At 37.2% G+C, this 19,423-nt stretch overlaps 1 protein-coding gene across 9 annotated transcripts in view; it reads right to left on the minus strand.

Annotated features, from left to right (window-relative positions):
* The window catches only part of ZMYM2 (zinc finger MYM-type containing 2), a 72,482-nt gene that overhangs the window by 45,109 nt on the left and 7,950 nt on the right, over nucleotides 1-19,423 (minus strand). For all 9 annotated transcript variants that reach the window (XM_017730812.1, XM_017730810.1, XM_017730811.1 and 6 more), the window contains 3 exons: nucleotides 16,635-16,920; nucleotides 13,579-13,744; nucleotides 12,544-12,756 (listed from right to left, as the gene is read on the minus strand). In XM_017730812.1, coding sequence (XP_017586301.1) covers nucleotides 12,544-12,756; nucleotides 13,579-13,744; nucleotides 16,635-16,920 — 665 coding nt within the window. The remainder of the gene's footprint in view (nucleotides 1-12,543; nucleotides 12,757-13,578; nucleotides 13,745-16,634; nucleotides 16,921-19,423) is intronic.

The following is a 19,423-nucleotide window of genomic DNA, read 5'->3' on the forward strand; positions in this document are numbered from 1 at the left end:
TTTCCCTCTTCTCAAAGATGGAAGGGGGAAGGAAAGGCAAAGCATGTTTCATAGGTGCTTCACCTTGTTCAGAGTAAGAGAAACTTCAGAGGATATCTTTGCTCTTCCTATTTTTCAGTACCCAAATTTGAGAACTAGTTAAATCCAATCTTACAGAGCTAGAGGTGAAATTTATGGGTTTATAATGTCATCTTTGCTATACTAAGAACATCCACATGTAAACATACAAATCCACATGCCTGTGACACAAATTGGATGTAGCACCTTGCAGAGACCAGTAAAACTTCCACACAACCTCACAACTTCCACATGCTGTTTTGATGAAACCTTTGCTGGGGATGTCCTCCAAAAAGGAGTATCTGTCAAAATACTGAACTCTTACCTAGAAGAGGGTATAAAATACAACTCTAGGATACTTCCTATTTTAATTTTTTTTTCCATTTGCCTTTAAACATGTCACCCAGGACATCATTACCTTCCTAATCAGCCACAGTACTGACAGAATTCACACTAAGTACCAAGACCAAAATGTAGCAGTTACACTGTTCTGTGAGTTGGAGCTATTCTGCTGCTATACAGTCATCTCCTCTGGCAAGCTAAGAGACAAAAGCAGGGCATCTAGAAAACTCTGAGTTATATTACCAGTAACAATATAGGAGGCTACAACTTACAAAGGACTTCATTTCTTGGAATGTATTTAATGGATAACCACCATAAAAAAATCTGCTTGCACAAATAACCTCGGTAGCTCCAGAACAAACCAAAATGTAAATCTAGAAGCATTGATGCAAATATGCTGGCAAATAACTAAGAGAGTTCAGCAATATAATCAGAAAACAATGAAACTTCCGCAAGTTCCACATCCAAAAGAGAAATCCAACAGAGCCCATGGTGACTTCAAGAAACAGCAAGACAAAAGTACAAGTTTTAATTAATAAATTTATAGTAAATTGATCAGAGCATAATTGGAAAAAAATTCATTGTGTCAGCAAACTACACGTTTTGACAAAAATTCCTTGAAAGCAGAAATAGCTTTTGCTAACCAGCATCTCAAATTCCTCATCATTTAGGTGATGTCAAGAAAGGATCATGCACACAAAGAACAGTGCAACAGCATGTCAATCACTTCTGAATTTCATACATCCTCAAAACACTGGAGTTGTTTACTGACTTCACCCTCTCTCTTCCAGATTTAAAAACAACAAGAAAAATTTTTATTCATATCTAGCAAACCTAGATCTAATTTATCAAGAGAACAAAGAATATGAATTTCCAAAAAACATTCCAGCTATGCAGATGATTCTGTGGGTAGGAGCACAACAGTAATAACAAAGCTCTCACTTTATTCTTGTAATAACAACTAAAAAGTATGTTTGAGCATTTCTGCATTATTAGAATTTAAACATATTGTTACACAAGTGAAGAAGACAGGACACAGTGGAAATAAAGAAGTTTAGAAACCCCAAACCCTCCTTAAATGTATGGCTCCTAAAATATTGTAATCATTATCTCCCTCAAGCTGAACATTTTTCTTGCATTTTTATTACTCTTTCCAGCACTCCCTAAACTTCCAAGTTCAAATATTAAAACCATTCAAAAAAACCAAGGAGTACAACACTATTATTAAAAAAATTTAATGCATACCTGAAAGTACTTAATCAGTATTATACACGTGTCTCAAACATTTATTCTTTAAGAGCCTAGCTCAGAGACTTCCTTCATTGACAAAATACACAGAGAACCTCACTATATCTCTGATGTTTTTGAATACCCATAATGCAAACCAAGAATTTTTTTCTGTTCATCAGTGTGAAATGAGACTCAAGTTTCTCAACTAACTTACATTTCTACTCTCAAATTCTTCCCAACATATTCTCTTTAGTCTCTAAGAACCTGCTGTACTAACTTCATTCTGCAGAAAAACAACATATGAGAATCCCTTCTCTTGAAGTACCTACCCTTCTAGCTGCCATCAACAGAAGATTCACTAAACTAAGGAGAGCTACAGTAACACAGAGGGTCAAAGAGCATTCTTATGAGGTAAGGATTTTTGGCCTGGAAACAAGATAATTTAAGAGAATAATGACAGAACCAAAAATGGTATTATGTAGGGCACTGTGGATCAACTGCTCAGTGTATTTTCTAATATTAACAATTATGCTAAATCACATGGATATCAACTGAAATTTCAAAATAAACAGGAGGCAGATCTTAATATAACAGACAGCAGATCAGCAGCACCTCTTACCAAAGAGAGTCATGGATGGAAAAACTGTTTGTATGTGTTCACAAGGAGACTGGACATGCACCAATGAAAGAGATTTGCCAAAAATAGCATACAGGAACACTGCATAAAGTTCAAGAGATGCCCTGACCTCTTGAGAGTCAGAAGCTAAGAGAATGCTCAGAGGAAAATATCCTAAGTTCCTGCTCTGTTCTTACTCTTCCCTGCATCCCTGCATGCCCACTTGTATCACTGCAGGAGTCTCAATCCCTGATGAGGACTGTAACAGCTTTCTCAGGTTCTTACTACAGCACATTTTTAATTTAATATTTTAACCATCCTCAAGGAAAAGTGGGTTCAGAAAAGAAATTAAGAAAAATGTAAAGCTATGTCAATGTTGTTGATACTTCATGGCAGGATACCAGATCTTCATTGCCAGCAGAAAACCAGAACAAAATACCAAAATCTTCACTACTGACTAAGTAAAGACAAGTGAAGTACTGACTAAGTAAAACAAAAAATGCAAAACTTCCTGAGTCTTTATTTTAAAAATCACTGCTTCTTTGTTTCAGAAGAACAAAATCACAGAATCATATAGACTGGAAGAAATCTCCTGAGGTCAAGTGCAGCGTCCTGCTCAAAGCAGGTCCAGATGTGTTTGCTCAGGATCTTGTCCAGTCAAATCTGAGCATCTCCAAGGACAAGCACTCCAAAACCCCTCAGGAGGATTTCACCATCCTTACAGGAGGGGGGAAAAAAAGGAAAAAAACCTTTTTTCTTTATCTAACTAAGTTTCCCCTTGTTTTCAAGCTGTCTCTTGCCTTTCTTCCTTCCACTATGCAACTCTTCTTAGAGTTCAGCTTTGTCTTCTGTCTCCTCCCATTAGATAACTAATCCCCTTAAAGCTTCTCAGGGTTGAACAAAGTAACACCTCCTGAGCCTGTCCTACTACGTCACATGCTCCAGCCATCTAAACATCTTGGTAGCTCTCCATGGAACTTCCATCAGTATGACAGTGACTTTCATTCTGTCAAATCCAAAACTGGCCATGGTACTCCAGATGCAGTCTCAAGAAGGATGGGGGGGTGTGGGGCATGAAAATCACCTCCCCCCTCCTGCTGGCTATACTCTTGCTAATACAGCAATAGGTTGCCCACATAGGCTGTGGAGTCCCTATCCTTGGAGATACTAAAAACTGAAATGGATGTGGTCCTGGAGGACCTGCTGCAGGTGACCCTGTTTGAGCCAGGGGTGGACAAGACAAGCCCCAGAGGTCAGGCATTCTGAGACAACCCAGGACCCGGCTGGCCATCTTTGCTGCAATGGCACACTCCTAACCCCAGTTCAGCTTCTTCACTGGGATGCCAAAGTCTTTTTCTCCAAAGCGGCTTCCTTGGCAATTATCTTCCATTTCAGATGAAGCATTAGCTTCATCTTGTGCTCCCCCCATGGTATTCCAACAGTAGAGAAAAATACCTCTTCACAAGACCTAAACAAACTAGCTTCAGCTTCATGTTTCCTTCAAAGATGAAATTAACACCAAACCAACCCGCAAGACAAAGTATCAAGCATTTTCCTCCCATGTACAAATTCACATCTACAGCATCCTATGAAAACATGCACATTTGAAAACTGTAATTTTAAGTAAAATTGAAGTTAAAACATAATCAAATTAGTAAAGAAAACTGTATCAATTACTAAGTACTAATAAACTAAGCTAATCCAGAAGCAAAATTTCAAAAGAACAAAGGCCCAGTGCCCTCTGAGGGGAAGCTTGATGCACAGCAGTCTGGACTACACCTCTCCTTCACTACTCCACCTAGATTCTGCATGAAGATGACCTAATTTTTGTTAGATCCTATTGCATGTTTGACCTCTTCCAAAGCATAAAATCTATAGTAGATGCAGAAGCCTGAATAATCTTCTTGTTTTATCTGATTCTAAACTCACTCATTCTTTTACTCACTCATACTTGTTTGTATACCCTTAGAGACTTAATCCTAGGTCTATTTCATAGTATGTATCTCATGACAGATAAAAGACATAAAACAATGGGATATGAAAACTCTAGCAAGTCACTAGTTCTAGATATATTTCAAATGTCCCTTCTGTTCACTAAGACAGTGTTCAACACAAATGGACAACTACAAAAGCAGCTACCAAAATGCAAGACAAAGCAGATGAATGTGACGTATTCCAGAACTGAAGAAATCGTTTCAACAGAAATACAAATTCCTGGAAATCAAATTCACTTAGAGGGTTTTTGAGGAATTTTTATTCTTGCCACTATAAGCAACTATGATTTTAGAAGAAATCCTGATCTTCCTTTACATATTACTGAAAGGATCACGTAAGCTGAAGTCTAGAGCTCTTGTTGCAATGTACCCCACAAAGAAAAAAGATCTAACTCCAAAACAAATGTCAGACCAATAACATAACTTCATGGCATATTAGAAGCCTCATTTCTGTTTGCAACTGAAATTAATGAAAACCTCTGTTCTTCAACCTCCCAGCTACTTCAACAAAGCTGTTAGTGCCTTGAATCTAGGTATCTGTGCTACAAACTTTTATTCTTCACTGAAAAAAATACAGTATAATCTGCTTCATCTGCCTTGACAAGACCATGATGAAGCACATGCCAGCAGTGTAAGAGCATTCTTGCTACTTCTCCCATGCAAGGGCCAGTCAACAGAAAATATCAGAACAGCAGCTGATGGCTACAATGCTATGTAGCAGCCCAAAGATGTGCTTCCAATCTAAGGAAATGCTTCATAGTTAAAACTCCATGGTAAAACAGATTGTTAAATACTTCTCAATCCAGGCAAACCACCCTGGTAGCTTTATGAAGTAAGAGGTTTGGATTAGAATTAAGAAAAACACCAGGAAATTCCAGGACAGACACATAGTATGCCTATGTTCAAACAGAAAAGAAGACAAAATTTTCTGTAAGTAGAAAACCAGATATATTCACTACATGGAATTCTATGATAAAAGAGGTCCCTCAGAAAGGTAATCAAGAAAATAGCAGCTAAACTACTTCATATTCATTTGAAAGGATGGTCTGATGGATCCAGAGGCAACATGCATGTCTAAGAACCAGATATAAGCAGAATCAGGTATCAGCAAAGAAGAAACTGTGTAATTTATTTTTTCTTAAAATACTGTACCCAAATCATCTCTCCCCCAAGAGTAACACCTGTAAACTCTTCCTCAAAAGCATTTGCCCAAGTCCTAAGAGCAAAAGATGAAGCAATTGCTTCTGTGGCCCTTGAACACCAAGTGATTTATGTTTACATTCCATCAGCTGAACTCTGCAAACAGCTAAATCGGTAACTTGTACAGTACTTTTCCTTGGCATCTTGAACTCCCAGTGTTGTCTTTTTGCTGGTTCTGTTCTCGCTCTCAAGACATGTGTCTTCCTGTCTTTCAGAAAAGCAAGTTACTTCTACATTAACTGAATGTTTCAGCTGTTTCTGTTCTGCATTTCCTCTCTTCCCCTCAACCCCACCCAGGTAATTACTCCAGGTACACCAGTGTATGGATGTGGTTATATCCATCGTAACTGTGATACCTAGTCATATCACCTCCCTTGCCTCCTCTTCCCAAGAATCTCCTGTGTTCCTACACAAATCACACCTCACAATTTTCACTGACCTATGTAGTTTTCTTCAGAACTACAAAGCCATTTTAACATTTCTGAGGGACCCATCTCATTTTATCTTCTAAAATACTGACATAATAGTATTCTGAACAGTTAGGATGAATGATATTCAGATGTCTAAGGAATCTGATTACATCGTTTTCATTGAAGAGCAGCGAATTCTACAGTTGGAAGACAGGTATTTGGAAACGGCAAAACAAATGGTTCCAGAAAGCAGGAGTAAATAACCAGTAGAAGAAAAGGTAGAAAAGGAGAGTTTCTAAGACTTAATTTGCATCAGAGATGCAAGAAACTTGGGATCATAAATACAAAGAGGTCTCAAAAAACCTCCCCACATCATTAAGCAGGAAGAAAGAGGAAATTATTATTCCTTGGTTGATAAAGACTTCTGTCTTTTAACCATGGTAGATAGGGTAAAAAGCATCTAGCTATGTCCAGGTGTAATAGTGTGCACTTCTACAGTATTATCAGAGATCACTTAATACCAAACTGACTATTACCTGAAGCAAACAGAAGTGGTTTATTGTATGAGGAAGAAACTCCGCTATTAAACCACAGTTTGATCTGGCTGAAACCACAAAATTTCTCTTTAAAAGTGACCAGAAATTAAAAAAAAAAAAAAAAAAAAAAGAAAAAAAGTACCAGTATTTCTAACATTTCAATGTAAATGGGCTGTTCAACTCTCAGAATTACTGACTTTGTCCAGAGTGCTTACTCTTGAAACAGACACTTGGAAATTGGAGTTTATAAAACAGTAACAACAGCAGGAAGTGGTTGATTTTGTAGTTACTAATACTACCAAGATAAAAAGGAAGACAGGAAGGACACTCTGTCTTAATAGCAAAGAAGCATAGAAAAAAACCCAGACACTGCATGGGACAAGACAAAGTAGAAAACTCTAGATGCTTCCACTGAAGTGCTAAGTGACAGGACATTCTATCACAGCATCTTGGGATATTTAAACCAGTAGGTAACAATACACTTTATGAGACAAAGTACAAACTCTACATAAGCAATTAATTGTTAGCTGCAGAGCTGATATGCATATTATTGTATACAGTGAAGGCTCTCAAGCCCCTGCAAAGAGATAAAATAGACACATGAGTTTTAAGAGTTTCACAAAAGCAGTTCCTTGGCAAGGAGCAGAAACTGAATAAGGAAGCACAACTGCCTAGGTGGTTTTTTTTCTGTTGCTTGTAAGTGAACAGCTTACAGGGATGGCATAGCCTTGTGGAAGCATGTTCAGTACTAAGTCTTCACCTAATCAAGAAGTAACCAAATGCACTTTTATTCAGTATTGAAAAATTTTCACTAGATGAAAGAAAAGACATTGCAAGCATCCTCTCCAACTAGAAAAACTCTTGTTAGGCTTGCATTCATCCAGTATCACTCCAGTCCAGAGCTATCAAAAAGCCTATGAAGAAATAGCTGGAGCTCCTTTCCCTCCCCATCCAAGCCCCCATCCCCCTTTTTGGTAGTAGATGAAGACCATCACTTTTAAGAAGCCCCCAAAGCAAGCAAATCCCAGGTCACATTCTAAGAATAATTTTAGTTACTGAAACAAAGTTTAAAAAGCAAAGGAACGTTTTAAACCAGCAAGGCAGTAACTACTTTCTTGGTAGAATCAAGAGCACTGTGGACTGATCAGACAAGGAAGCAAACAGACACGGATGCTACTTTAGCTTAGTTGGAAAAGCTGAAAATTAAAAGGTATGGTCGGTTGCACAAGCTAAATCACAGGATATTCCACTTGTTCTTTAAAACAAGGTTGTCACATCTGAATCTAAATCCAGCAAACCAGGACACAAACATGGGAACTATCTTGGAAAGGAAGTCAACTAATTTTGTGAAGACAGAAAACATAAAATAGTAGCAGAAACAGAAATACTGAAACAGCCTAGGTATATGCTTGTGGTTAACATGTCTTTATGGCAGGCAGAGTTGAGGTCACTTCCAAGTTGGTGCATACATACTAATTTGCAAATGATTCACTAAAGTAATTTTATTAATGGTTACATTTTCATTTTAACTATACGAAATGTCTGCTCAAAGAAATAAGGTATTTCAGTATTTGTACAATAACACAATTTCAGTCACCTCCTGTTCAGATATAATTTCATTCTCTTCTTGTGTTGTTTTTTCGATTGTTGTTTTTTTTCATTTTGTTTATTGTCATTCTTTAAGTCCCTCTTGACTCTCTACATGTGAAGAGTTTGAACCTCAGTGCAACAGTTAGAGTGTATAATCTAGCAATAATTATCATCTTCAGGTTTTAAAAAATATAAACACTTCTAATGAGAGTTCTGTTTTCATATTTTATCTAAATTGTGACACTTCTTTTTGGAGAAATGATTTTATCATTGTTTTATCTTTTTTTTAAAAGCCTGACTTGCACTTAGCTGTATTCACAAATGGCTACTGTGTCACAGAGCAATTAACTTGCTCTTGCATATAGCTACAGTGAGCACTGGTTATGTTATGCCTATTATTTCCTAATTATTTCAGAAATTACTATTTATATTTCATGACTTTGTAATACTAAAAGACAGCTGAGCTCTGCAATCACTTCAAGATTTAGGAAAGAAAGAAAGCCATCACCTCTCAGAAAATCGTTAACAGATAATGCAATATTAAAGATTATGTGTGTCTCGTTTTTAAAGCAGGTTCTGAAACTGGTACATAGGAAACTAAGTGCATGAATCACCTTGAAGGGTGATTTAGGACATTTAAGAAAAAACATACTCTCCATCCCAGGAATACCTCTTGTTTCTTACTCCCAGGAACAGTTTAAAGAAAAGGAAAGAAATACTTTGCAGCAGACAGATTACTTGCAGTAATCCAATTACTTGTCATTCTGAAAGCCACTGTAATTTTTATTACCCACAAGTTTAATTTTTTCATTCCAAGAAAAGAAGAAAAAAATGTCCATGATGAGTTATTGAAAAATTACGTGTTCAAATCAGTGAATTATTTATTTTTTTAAATTGTGATTAAGTATATAGATAGGTACAATGAGAAGGAGTTTTCATTTATTACTACTACAAATGTATAGCAATATTGATAGGTGCATGACATTTACAATATGAACTGTTTAATACAAAGCTCATACCAGTAAGACCTATTTATTTTACAACTGTTTGTAGGAAAACATTTGCTAAAACTCTTACGTCACACACAATAATTAGTTGTACAACACAATGCTGGAATCAAATGACATCAACTTTTTCTGTGTTATTTCTTTCGTTTATTTCAGTATGTAATAATGACTCTCCCAAAATCTCTCCTTCAGCAGTTCTCCTTTAAAAGCAACATCTAGTAATTTCCAAGGAAACAACTGAACAAAACAACCCATAATTTACCAATTGTGGCCCAGTGGGTTGTTGGTTACATTTTCCAGTCTAAATTTCTTTTCTAAAAAAACAGAACTCCCTGAACATACTCAGCTCAAAAAAACTAAATAAACTTCAAACCTGAATAAACCCTGCTAGACAACTAAATATTCTTAAGTATTTGTGTCCTGAGCAACTCTGGACACCTATAGCGTACACTAGAAGAACTTCCAGTTTTATAGCTTGACTTTCATACACTCACAGAATCACAGAGTGGTTTGGGTTGGAAGATCATCCAGTTCCAATCCCCTCTGCCATGGTCAGGGACACTTTCCACTAGACCAGGCTGCTCTGGGCCCCATTCAACCTAGCCTTGAACACTTCCCTGGGCAACCTGTTCCAGTGCCTCACTACCCTTTACAGGAAAGATTTTTTTCCCAATATCTAATCTAAACCTATTCCCTTTAAATCTAAACCTGTTCCCCCTTGTCCCATCACTACGTGCTCTTGTAAATAGTCTTGCGTCATCATTCCTGTAAGTTCCCTTCAGTTACTGGAAGGTCACAATTAGTTCTCCCTGAAGCCGCCTCTTAACCAGACTGAACCACCCCAACTCTCTCAGCTCCTCCTCATAGGAGAGGTTCTCCATCCCTCTGATCATCTCAGTGTCCCACCTCTGGACTCACTCCAACAGCTCCATGTCCTCCCTGTGCTGGGACCCCAGAGCTGGATGCAGCACCGCAGGTGGGGTCTCACCAGAGCAGAGCAGAGGGGCAGAATCCCCTCCCTGGCCCTGCTGCCCACGCTGCTTTGGATGCAGCCCAGGACGCCTCTGGCTTTCTGGGCTGTGAGGGCACATGGCTGGGTCATGTCCAGCCTCTCATCCACCAGCACCACCAAGTCGTTCTCAGCAGGGCTGCTCTTGATCTGTTCATCCCCCAGCCTGTGTTGATACTGGGGGATGCCCCAACCCAGGTGCATCTAGCACTTGCTCTTTGTCCTTTATCTGAACTTCTGTAAAGCCTTTGACATGGCTGAGATTCCCATGCATCCACTTCAAGCTTGTCCAGGTCCCTCTGGATGGCATCCCATCGTTCAGGCGTGTCACTGCACCCTCAGCTTGGCATCATTTGCAAACTTGCTGCAGATGCACTTGGTCCCTTGGTCTATTCCTGAATGAAGACAAGAAATAACACTAGTCCAAATATGGACCCCTGAGGTCACTTGTCACTGATGTCTATCAGGACTGTGAATCATTGACCACTACCCTCTGGATGCAACCATCCAACGAATTCCTAATCCACCTAACAGTCCACCTGTCGAATCCACCACTTTCCAATTTGGAAAGAAGAATATTGTGGGGGACTATGTCAAAAGCTTTACAGAAGTCCTGATAAACATCTATAGCCCTTCCCTTATCCACTGATACAGTTTACTCCATAACAGAAAGCCACTCAGTTGGTCAGCCAGGATTTTCCCTTAAGAGCTTCTCCTAATAATACCCCAAACTCCTCACTCCGTGAATATTTGAAAGTTACCAATTAAGAATTACACATAACCACCATTCCAACACAGATACACACAAGCACTCAAATTAAGCTTCTCACAGCCTATTATAGTTGCACAGTACCAAATATTTTGATAAAGGAATTAAGAACTTGCTTGCATAAAATCTGCTGTCACAAATGAATGAACCAAAATGTTTCAATTTTAGATGTTCTCACAATAATGCATGAACTTGACACTACTTGTGAAGATTCTTGGTACTGCAAACTGCTCCTCCTCCCCAAATTAAACCAGAACATACAACTTGCTACCCATATCCTTCTCATTCTCAAATACATATCTAAACACAAAATACAACAATATGTGAACAAATACAGTATATTCTGTCATTGAAGTACAAATTTATTATTCAACCTCAAAATTCCGTGTTCATTTCATAATTCCATGTGCAGTGTAAGTTACACTGGTGGTGTGGGAATGTCTCATGTTCAAAGTTAATCTCCTGCACTTTTGTTTCTTCAAGAGACAGTATTCAATGTTTCTTCAAGTCTTTCCATGGCTTCTGGGCATGCCTACGTTTTTAGTAGCTTGAAAACCTATCCTGTCCCTGTTGGTACAGCTGTGGCAAAAAAATAACGCTTATGTTACGTTTCCAGTTAGGCTGTTGACATATGCATGTTTCCAGCTTTGCTCTTTACACACAGCACATACACAGGAACAGCCATCCCCAAAAGCATCAGAGCTCAGCAGCCAGTGAGAAAATACAAGCACACCTGACGCAACATTAAAGAACTCTGCAACACAGCACTGCAACGCCTCTTCTCTTGGACCACTGGTTTCTTAAAAACGGGAAGAGATGAAGAATGAACCCCAAGCAATGTGCAGCATTGGGGGCACTCATATTCAAGTGTGCATTTCAAAACCAGAACCAGAAATTTCTTGCAAGTAAAACAGCACTGTCATACTTCATAACACCACCCCTATAAACTCAGTGCAGAACATACCAAGTAAAAGTACCCAAATAATAAAAAAACCTCAAGTTCCCATATTCTATATCCTCCCCTGAAATATTTGGTATTTCAGAGCTATCCTATTATACTGTAAATACTGTGATTAACGTTTAAACCTTCCAGCCAGCATCAGCAACAGTTCAGAGGTAAGCTGCCACTGCAATATGCGAAAGACATCATCATCAGATTTCTTGATTTGGAATTATTTTTAAACACAATTACTACTATCTTAACAGTCTTATAAATAAATTAAAAACAAACCAAGTAAATAAAATGAAAGCATAAAATCTAACACATGGAAGGATGAAAGCAACAATTTTTAAAACCCTATGCTGTACAGTGGAGATGAGACATAGTACAAGTACACAGCCAAACTGTAACCAGTTAGAGCTTTCTCACAGCAATGTCCAATCTGTATGTTCTGCATATTTTTCAATATCTCAACTGCATACAAGTGAGCTTTTAGATATAAAAAACCGCATAACTGAAGGACCAGTAAGCCTGTGTTGTGCTTGCTATTAATATACTCCAGATAGACCCAATAAAAAGAAATAGAAATTATTAACAAAATTTATTTTCAATTGCATTTTCATTAATAACAAATAAGTATTGCTATTAAAGCAACATCAAAAGGAGACAGCAGTAAAAGGTCCATTGCAGATAATTTTTTCTCACTGGCAGTAATTTCTTTTTTAGAAGTCTTTGTTACACATGTCTTCTTAGGAGAAGTAAACCCATGCTATTAGTAACAGGATAAACTTAAGAAGTATTCATGTTTATTTAATTTTAATTTATAGGTAAAGAAGTCATTACCTGCTTGTATTCACCAACGCAGTTCTGACAGCAGAATCTTTTCTGCTGACCATCAATAGTAAGGACATTGTTTCCAGCTCCTTTACTGGGCAAATACTCCCCACAATGCTCACAGCAATTCATTATTAAACCATTTGCCATCCTGTATCTATTGAAGCAATGGTCACTGCACAGCTTATGAGTCATATTTTTAAAGCTAACTTCATGACGAATCTAAAAAATAAAAATAAAGAAGTATTCTATCACTAGACAAGCAGAAAGTTGCCTGAAACTAGCAGACCAGCCAGAAGTCTTACATTCAAATAACTAGATTATACTATCTCACTATTTAAAAACCTGAAATGACCATGAAATACAGAGACATAAACGGATGTTCCTGTTGTCTCCAAAGTTCTAGGAAAAAACTCTTAGACCCATCTACTCTTTCACCTAGAAGGAAAGACCAGGGGGAAGGATGTGGTAATTGTGTATGAAAGCAGAAGGTCAATTTATGCAATTTTATAAAATGCTCAATTTACAGCTGAAGAACCTCGCATATGAAGACTGGCCAGACAATATGCTGTGTAAAGTAGTAGCCTGAACTATGCTGGGCTCAATAATCAAGAAGGCAACAAGAATAAATAAATACATTAATGAGATTTCGAAATTACACACATTCTACAGATCTCTAAAACCATCGGCATTATCTTTCAAAACATAGAGTAAAAAATAGGTAATACAGTGGGTCTTGACATTTTTTCATCAGCAATTCTTTTATGTGGGAGATCTGTGTTATAATTTCAAGATTCTATGCCTAATAGAACACATTATCAGCAAAAGGCACTTCAAGTTTCTGAAACAAATATCCAACATCAACCTCTTGGAATACTTTCTTCCTTCAGCTGCTCTTTGTGAATATTAAGCCTGCATATTTTAATATCTCACAGTGTCTGAAAACACTGAAGATCTTACATTTTCTTATTTTCAGTTCTCTTATTTCAGTATATAACTATTAATATGTCATTATTGAGAAAGACAAAAAACAGTCAACCAGACCTCAGTTAGTTTACCACAGATCGTGCATCTTGATTTATTCAAGGCTCCTTTTGAGGGATTCTGTTTATCTTCATAGAAGGATAAACACGATGTACTGCAAAACTCCTGGAAAGACTCACTTGAATCTACTTGAGCAACAATGGTACCTTTCATTGTTGTTATATCTCTGAAATACAAAAAAAAAAAAATTAAATAAATCATGTGCTTGTTTATAAACACATAAATAAACAAGAACACTTCTCATGTTATAAGATTCAGCCTTCCTTTCAATGCTTACATTTCAAAACAGTTTTGTTTAGCTGTTGGTCACAGGATGACTACTAAGTTTAATAATATTTTTACAACTACTGTAAGTAAGTCTTTACTATGTAAACGCCTATTTTTTTCTTTAGAATTGGGTTATTTTTCCCCATTAAATTATTCTAGAACTAAGGAGTAGTAATGTACCATTAAATGCAGTTATGGCAAACCCAATTTTACACAAAAAACTAACATGGCAAATTTGAACTAGCCCTTTTGTAATGGTTTTTTCTTTTACACAAAGGCTATATGTAAGTTTCATATGAAAAATTCCGATTTATAATAAAAAGTAAGTCATGGTCTTTGTTTGTAGGTAATTCCACCATTTCCAGTATTAATCTCAGGACAGGATGAGAGGAAGAGAGAAAGCTGTTTTCTCATATTTCTCAAACTCATAAACACAACGAAAAAGCTTAAAGCTCTACCACAAATGTGCCTAGAAATTTTTAACATTCAAAATTTTTAGAAGTTATTTCCATCATTACTTTAAAGTTCCAAAGCATCTGAGCAGTTCATGCAGTTGTCCATGAAGTTGTGCCAATTTCATGCAACTTAAACCAGAAATAAAATCAATTTGAAATCTAACAAACTTTGTTCTAACCAGGCTTACACTATCCCAAACTAATATACACCATATTAGAAGTAAGGAGAAGAAATAAAAGCCTCTTCCTTTGCCTTCTAAACAAAAAAACACACAAAAAAATCCAAAACCTATTACTGACATACAGGAAATGCTACTGGGCAGAATATATTAAAAATTTGATTGGGCACATCTGGACCACCAGTTGGAAAACACATCCCCCACGCACTCCTACCTATAAGCCCTAAAACTAAGATGGATAAAAAACACTGGGAAAATGGGGAAAATGTATGTTTCCCTAGACACACTTCCTTGAAAATAAACTTGTACAGCCCCGATACAAACACCTGTAAGCCTCCCTTCTTCCATCAAGGGGAAGTCAGCAGAGTTTGGCTTGACCCTTTAGAGAACTACTGAGATCTGTGTCAGGGAGTGCTATCATTCCTGTTCAGCAAAACAAAGGCAGAGCTCCTGCTCTGAGGAGCTTGCTACTTATGTAGTTACAGGAGAGTCCAGAGGAATCCAAGAAAAGGGATTGGTAATAAAATACCTAAGAATTTTGATTTTTCCCATTGGTTTATATAGAGGAACAGCGCTACATAGGAACAATTTAGTGCATATACTACCTTCTATTTAACTGTGATTGAGTAAAAACTGCATAGTAGTGGAAAAGCAAAGACTAACATCACCTCATAAACTGTCAAAGGTGACTTCACAAAGATTTTCTGAAAATTAAATACACTAAAACTATTTTAAGTAACCTCAAAAGCTAGAAATAGGGTATTTTCCTCATCATTCAAAAATAAAGCCTTTCCATTTAGGGCAGTTTTGTATGTAGCCTTTGGCAATACACAGTTTAAGTATCTCCAAAGTGGCAAGGGAGCATGAATTTACCCATGATTTCAGTCAAATAAAAAGATTTGTCTAATCTTCATCTTTACATATCATGCAGCTAGCTGAATATGGTAGTCATCAGATTAGGTCTAAAAAAAATAATAGTGTAAAACCACACAATAAGCCAACAGAAAGAGCAAGGATTGCTTTTAACCAGCCCTGTAGAGGGAAGGGTTCAGAGAATTTGAGCTTTTATACCTATTTTTAAAAAGCTAGACTATGTTACATTTCCTAGGTTTTTAGAGTACCAAGGTATGAATATACAGGATACTAATGTTTACTACAGCTTATTTTTACTGAGTGCCAAGGACAAAAAAAAAGACCAGTATCTTGCATCTGAATACTAGCCACTAATCCACCACACTGGACAGTGAAGTAAAAGGTTTTTTTCACTAGTTTAAATCTGTGACTGAGCAAAGACCACGCTCTCCAGAGCACACAATAACAAAGGCAGTCTTTATTACAAGCCTTCTTTAGTTCAGCAAGAATTCATCCTTTCACCAGCATTACTGCAGTGTGTACCAGACTGAGAACATGAAAAAGTGCAAAAAGCTCAGTAAACAGTATGCTGAAAGAAAGAGACAGTACAGCTATTCTGTACACTTAACACTACAAGAACACAATTACAGAAGACCTGTCTTTGGCAATACCATGTCTGGCAAATCATGAAAAACTGCAGGTCAAACGTAACCAGTAATTTAGAATAAGCCACTTCTAGCTATGTTTGTCACACTCTCTGTACTGCCCACTTCAGGTATCTTCAGCTACAAAACTGCCAGTTGCCCTGCTCATGGGGAAAATGAAATCCAAGGCTTTTCCTCTCCCCATATGGCCAAAAGTGGACTCTCCAAGTTTCTTCCAGCTTCTTTCAAGTATCACTTTCTCATCCTTTTGAAGCCTCTTGATTTTAAATCTTCATCTATCAAAATGAGTGCTTTCTACACAACACAAGGTCCACTTTTTTCATAAAGGACTTTATATATGAAGTATATCTTGTCACAAGGTATGCCATAACTTGGACACCTTGTCTTTAAAAAAAAGAAAAATCAGCTATTTTTAGTGAACTGGCTTTCAATAAAACAATATCCCAAACTCTTGAGTTCAAGTGCTGGTTATTTTGTTAGACAAAGTGAATTCAACATTTCCAAACACTGAAGTGACACTATATAAAGCAATTATATAGTCAGATTTTTTATCATTAATGGAGCAACTCTCATGCATGCATGAGAATCCCAATAGTACTGGCTTTAGCTGCTAGAGTAAAACAAAATAAAAAACTCACTTTCTGCACATGACACAAAGTTTCTTTGGAGTGGGTTTGTGTGAAAATGATGAGAGGCAGGTAGTGGAACAGAAAAGGTGAGCTGATCCTTTCCGCTGATACGCAGTCTGTCCCTTTTGTAAAGGCTTTTTGCAGTTTGCACACGTGACTTTAACCTGCTTAGAAGGCTGCTGCTGGGCAGAAGGCTGGAAAATTTGCTTAGGAAGTGATGCTACAGGTGACAAGGAATCCACACCTGGTTGTTTCTGATTCCTAGGAAAGGAAGCTGACTGGGATATCCAAGAATCTTCAAGACAAAAAACCCAAACAAACATAAAAGTAAATTAAGAGACATATACACATGTACAGAATAGTATTCACAGATGTATGATCATAATCTTCCTGTTGGGACTGACAACAGAAGAAAGATATTTTAAATTCAGGTTTAATGTAAAAAATCCTGTTTGATGGTACCACTCTCCATTGCTACAAAGCTTCAGAACATGAACAAATTTCATGATGGTCCCATCCTGCATCTACTGACAGGTTTTGCAGATTTCAATTCACTTGCACTGAGTTTGCAAGCTGGCAATTTTATCTTCAGACAAACAAAACTGAATTTAAAAGAAGAGACCAACAAAATACACAGAATTTCTAAACCAATGTTTGAGACAAACTCTGCAAATTTAGAAGAACATGAAATCTGAAATTTTTATTAGTTATTTTGTTCTAAAGCTTTAACAAGCGTGTGTCCAGCCTCAGTGGTAAACCCTAGAACAGGGCCTAGGCCTAGAACAAGGTCCTAGTCCAGCCTGAAGCAGGAGAACTATATTGTATAGTAGTAAGAGCAAAACACAATGGCTCCACATCCAAGATCTGCATCTATGTAATCGATTCCTGTAGAGTTCCTGGATTTCTCAATAACCTTTCCAATGTAATGATAACCGTTAATGTAGCAACTTGCAAAGTCATGAGAGATACAAGTCTTCCTCAGTAGAAATCAATTAACCTAGAAAATAATATTTTCTTAAGTTCTGGCAGTACACAGATCCATGTTCCCATATTTCAGACTCTACTACTTTTCTATCTGTGTTTTTGGAAAATAAACTACCATGGAACGAAGTTATATTTGCCCAATCTTTTGTAGCATAACCTGTTACAGGAGTAACTCGCATAATATGAATGTAAGCAAAGTATTTTCTCTGAAAGAAATACATCTAGAAAGATCATATATTAAATTACATGTTTCGTATCTTGGTCTGGAGCAGAAGATACAGTTCTGGGGAGAAAAGAAATCTCCCAATAAAATGTTGTTTCTAGGCTTTTCTCTGAAATTTAAGCTTTCATTTAAAGTAATCATCACCAGAATTTAGAATGTTGACCTTCTCAAGACTTCCACTAATAATACATTACTTAAGCATGAATTAAAACTGAACACAATCAATTTTGCATTATAAAAAACATTTGCACAGATTCTCAATAGTGTGTCAGTTATACCAAATACTGTGACAGCACTTGAGACTTACCTAGCCCTGAATGTCTTATTGCAGTGATTAAGTGTATTTCTGGAGTGTTATTACAACTAATATATAGCTAATACCCAAATATAAGAAAGATGATTTTAAATTCTGTGACTTCAGATAACAAAAACATTAATCTACAGACATGAGCAACTGCCCATATCTTAAGGGACATGATTTGGTCCATAATCGTTCATTGAATAGAAGGAACCCTTTCCTCCTCTTTTCTGCATTCCTTTCTTTCCCCAAAGGATTTTATTAACATTCTGATGCATAGCTTTAAAACCCATGTAGGGACAAAGTCCCAAGAACCCTTGTTAGTGCAAGAAACAACATCTATTACTTAGCAGGTAACAGATAATTTTCTGCTGTGACTTTGTAGCTGTCAAGGGTGTCCTACTACTCAGGCATTTAAGGCAAGCTAGAAATTTACCTGTTGTAGCGCTTCAGGGTAAACAGAAGAGCTGGAACGAAGAGGTGAAGGGAAACAACACAGAACAAAACACATTTTTCTTTAAAGCATTAAAGAGGTTTACCTTTGAAGGCTTCACTTACGGAGAAATATTCTTACGAATATCCTTACTGACAAACTAAGACAAGCTACCAAAGTGCTTAAAGTTAAAACTCATTTGTGTGCCCTCTTCCAACTTTTCTATACTTCTACTACTTCAGATATACTAACATCCCAGTAGCACCTTAACACCTCAAAACATTTGGAAATTCTCCCCTTTTCTCTTAGATTTCAAGTGAAAACACATTGTCTCTCTTATCAGGAATGCGCAGCATGTGCAATAGAGCTACATCTGCTGTAATTCCAGTAGCACTCAACTGCCACTCATGAGAACTTGAGTTTGCTACTCATTTGGGTTTGAAATTTTCACCATGACTAATACCTAATTAAGGTAGGTAATAATATCTCATTAAGGTTATTTCAATTATTCCTTACTTAATCTTAAGGCCTCAGATAGCCTCCCTCAACATTTTGCTGCATTTCTCCTTCCACAACATACCAGAAGAACACTACAGACCTTGACTTTTTTTTTACTTTTTCCATAACCCATCTTCACAGATGCCCATTTTTATATTATGCCTTTTCTTCACATCTTACTTCTCAGCCATGTTACCTCCTTTAAGTTCTCTACAAAGGATCTGTAAAATCCAGTTTTTATGTCCTTGAACTGAGGTGTATCCCACTTCCTTAGTTAACTCCTTGTGAGTTTCCAAACCTCACTCCCTTACATCTTCATCCTTCAGTTTCCTACCTGCAACTCTGTAACGGCCAAGTTTATG

This window comes from Corvus brachyrhynchos, unplaced genomic scaffold (genome assembly GCF_000691975.1).
Source record: "Corvus brachyrhynchos isolate BGI_N302 unplaced genomic scaffold, ASM69197v1 scaffold363, whole genome shotgun sequence".
In the NCBI taxonomy this organism is placed as follows: domain Eukaryota; kingdom Metazoa; phylum Chordata; class Aves; order Passeriformes; family Corvidae; genus Corvus; species Corvus brachyrhynchos.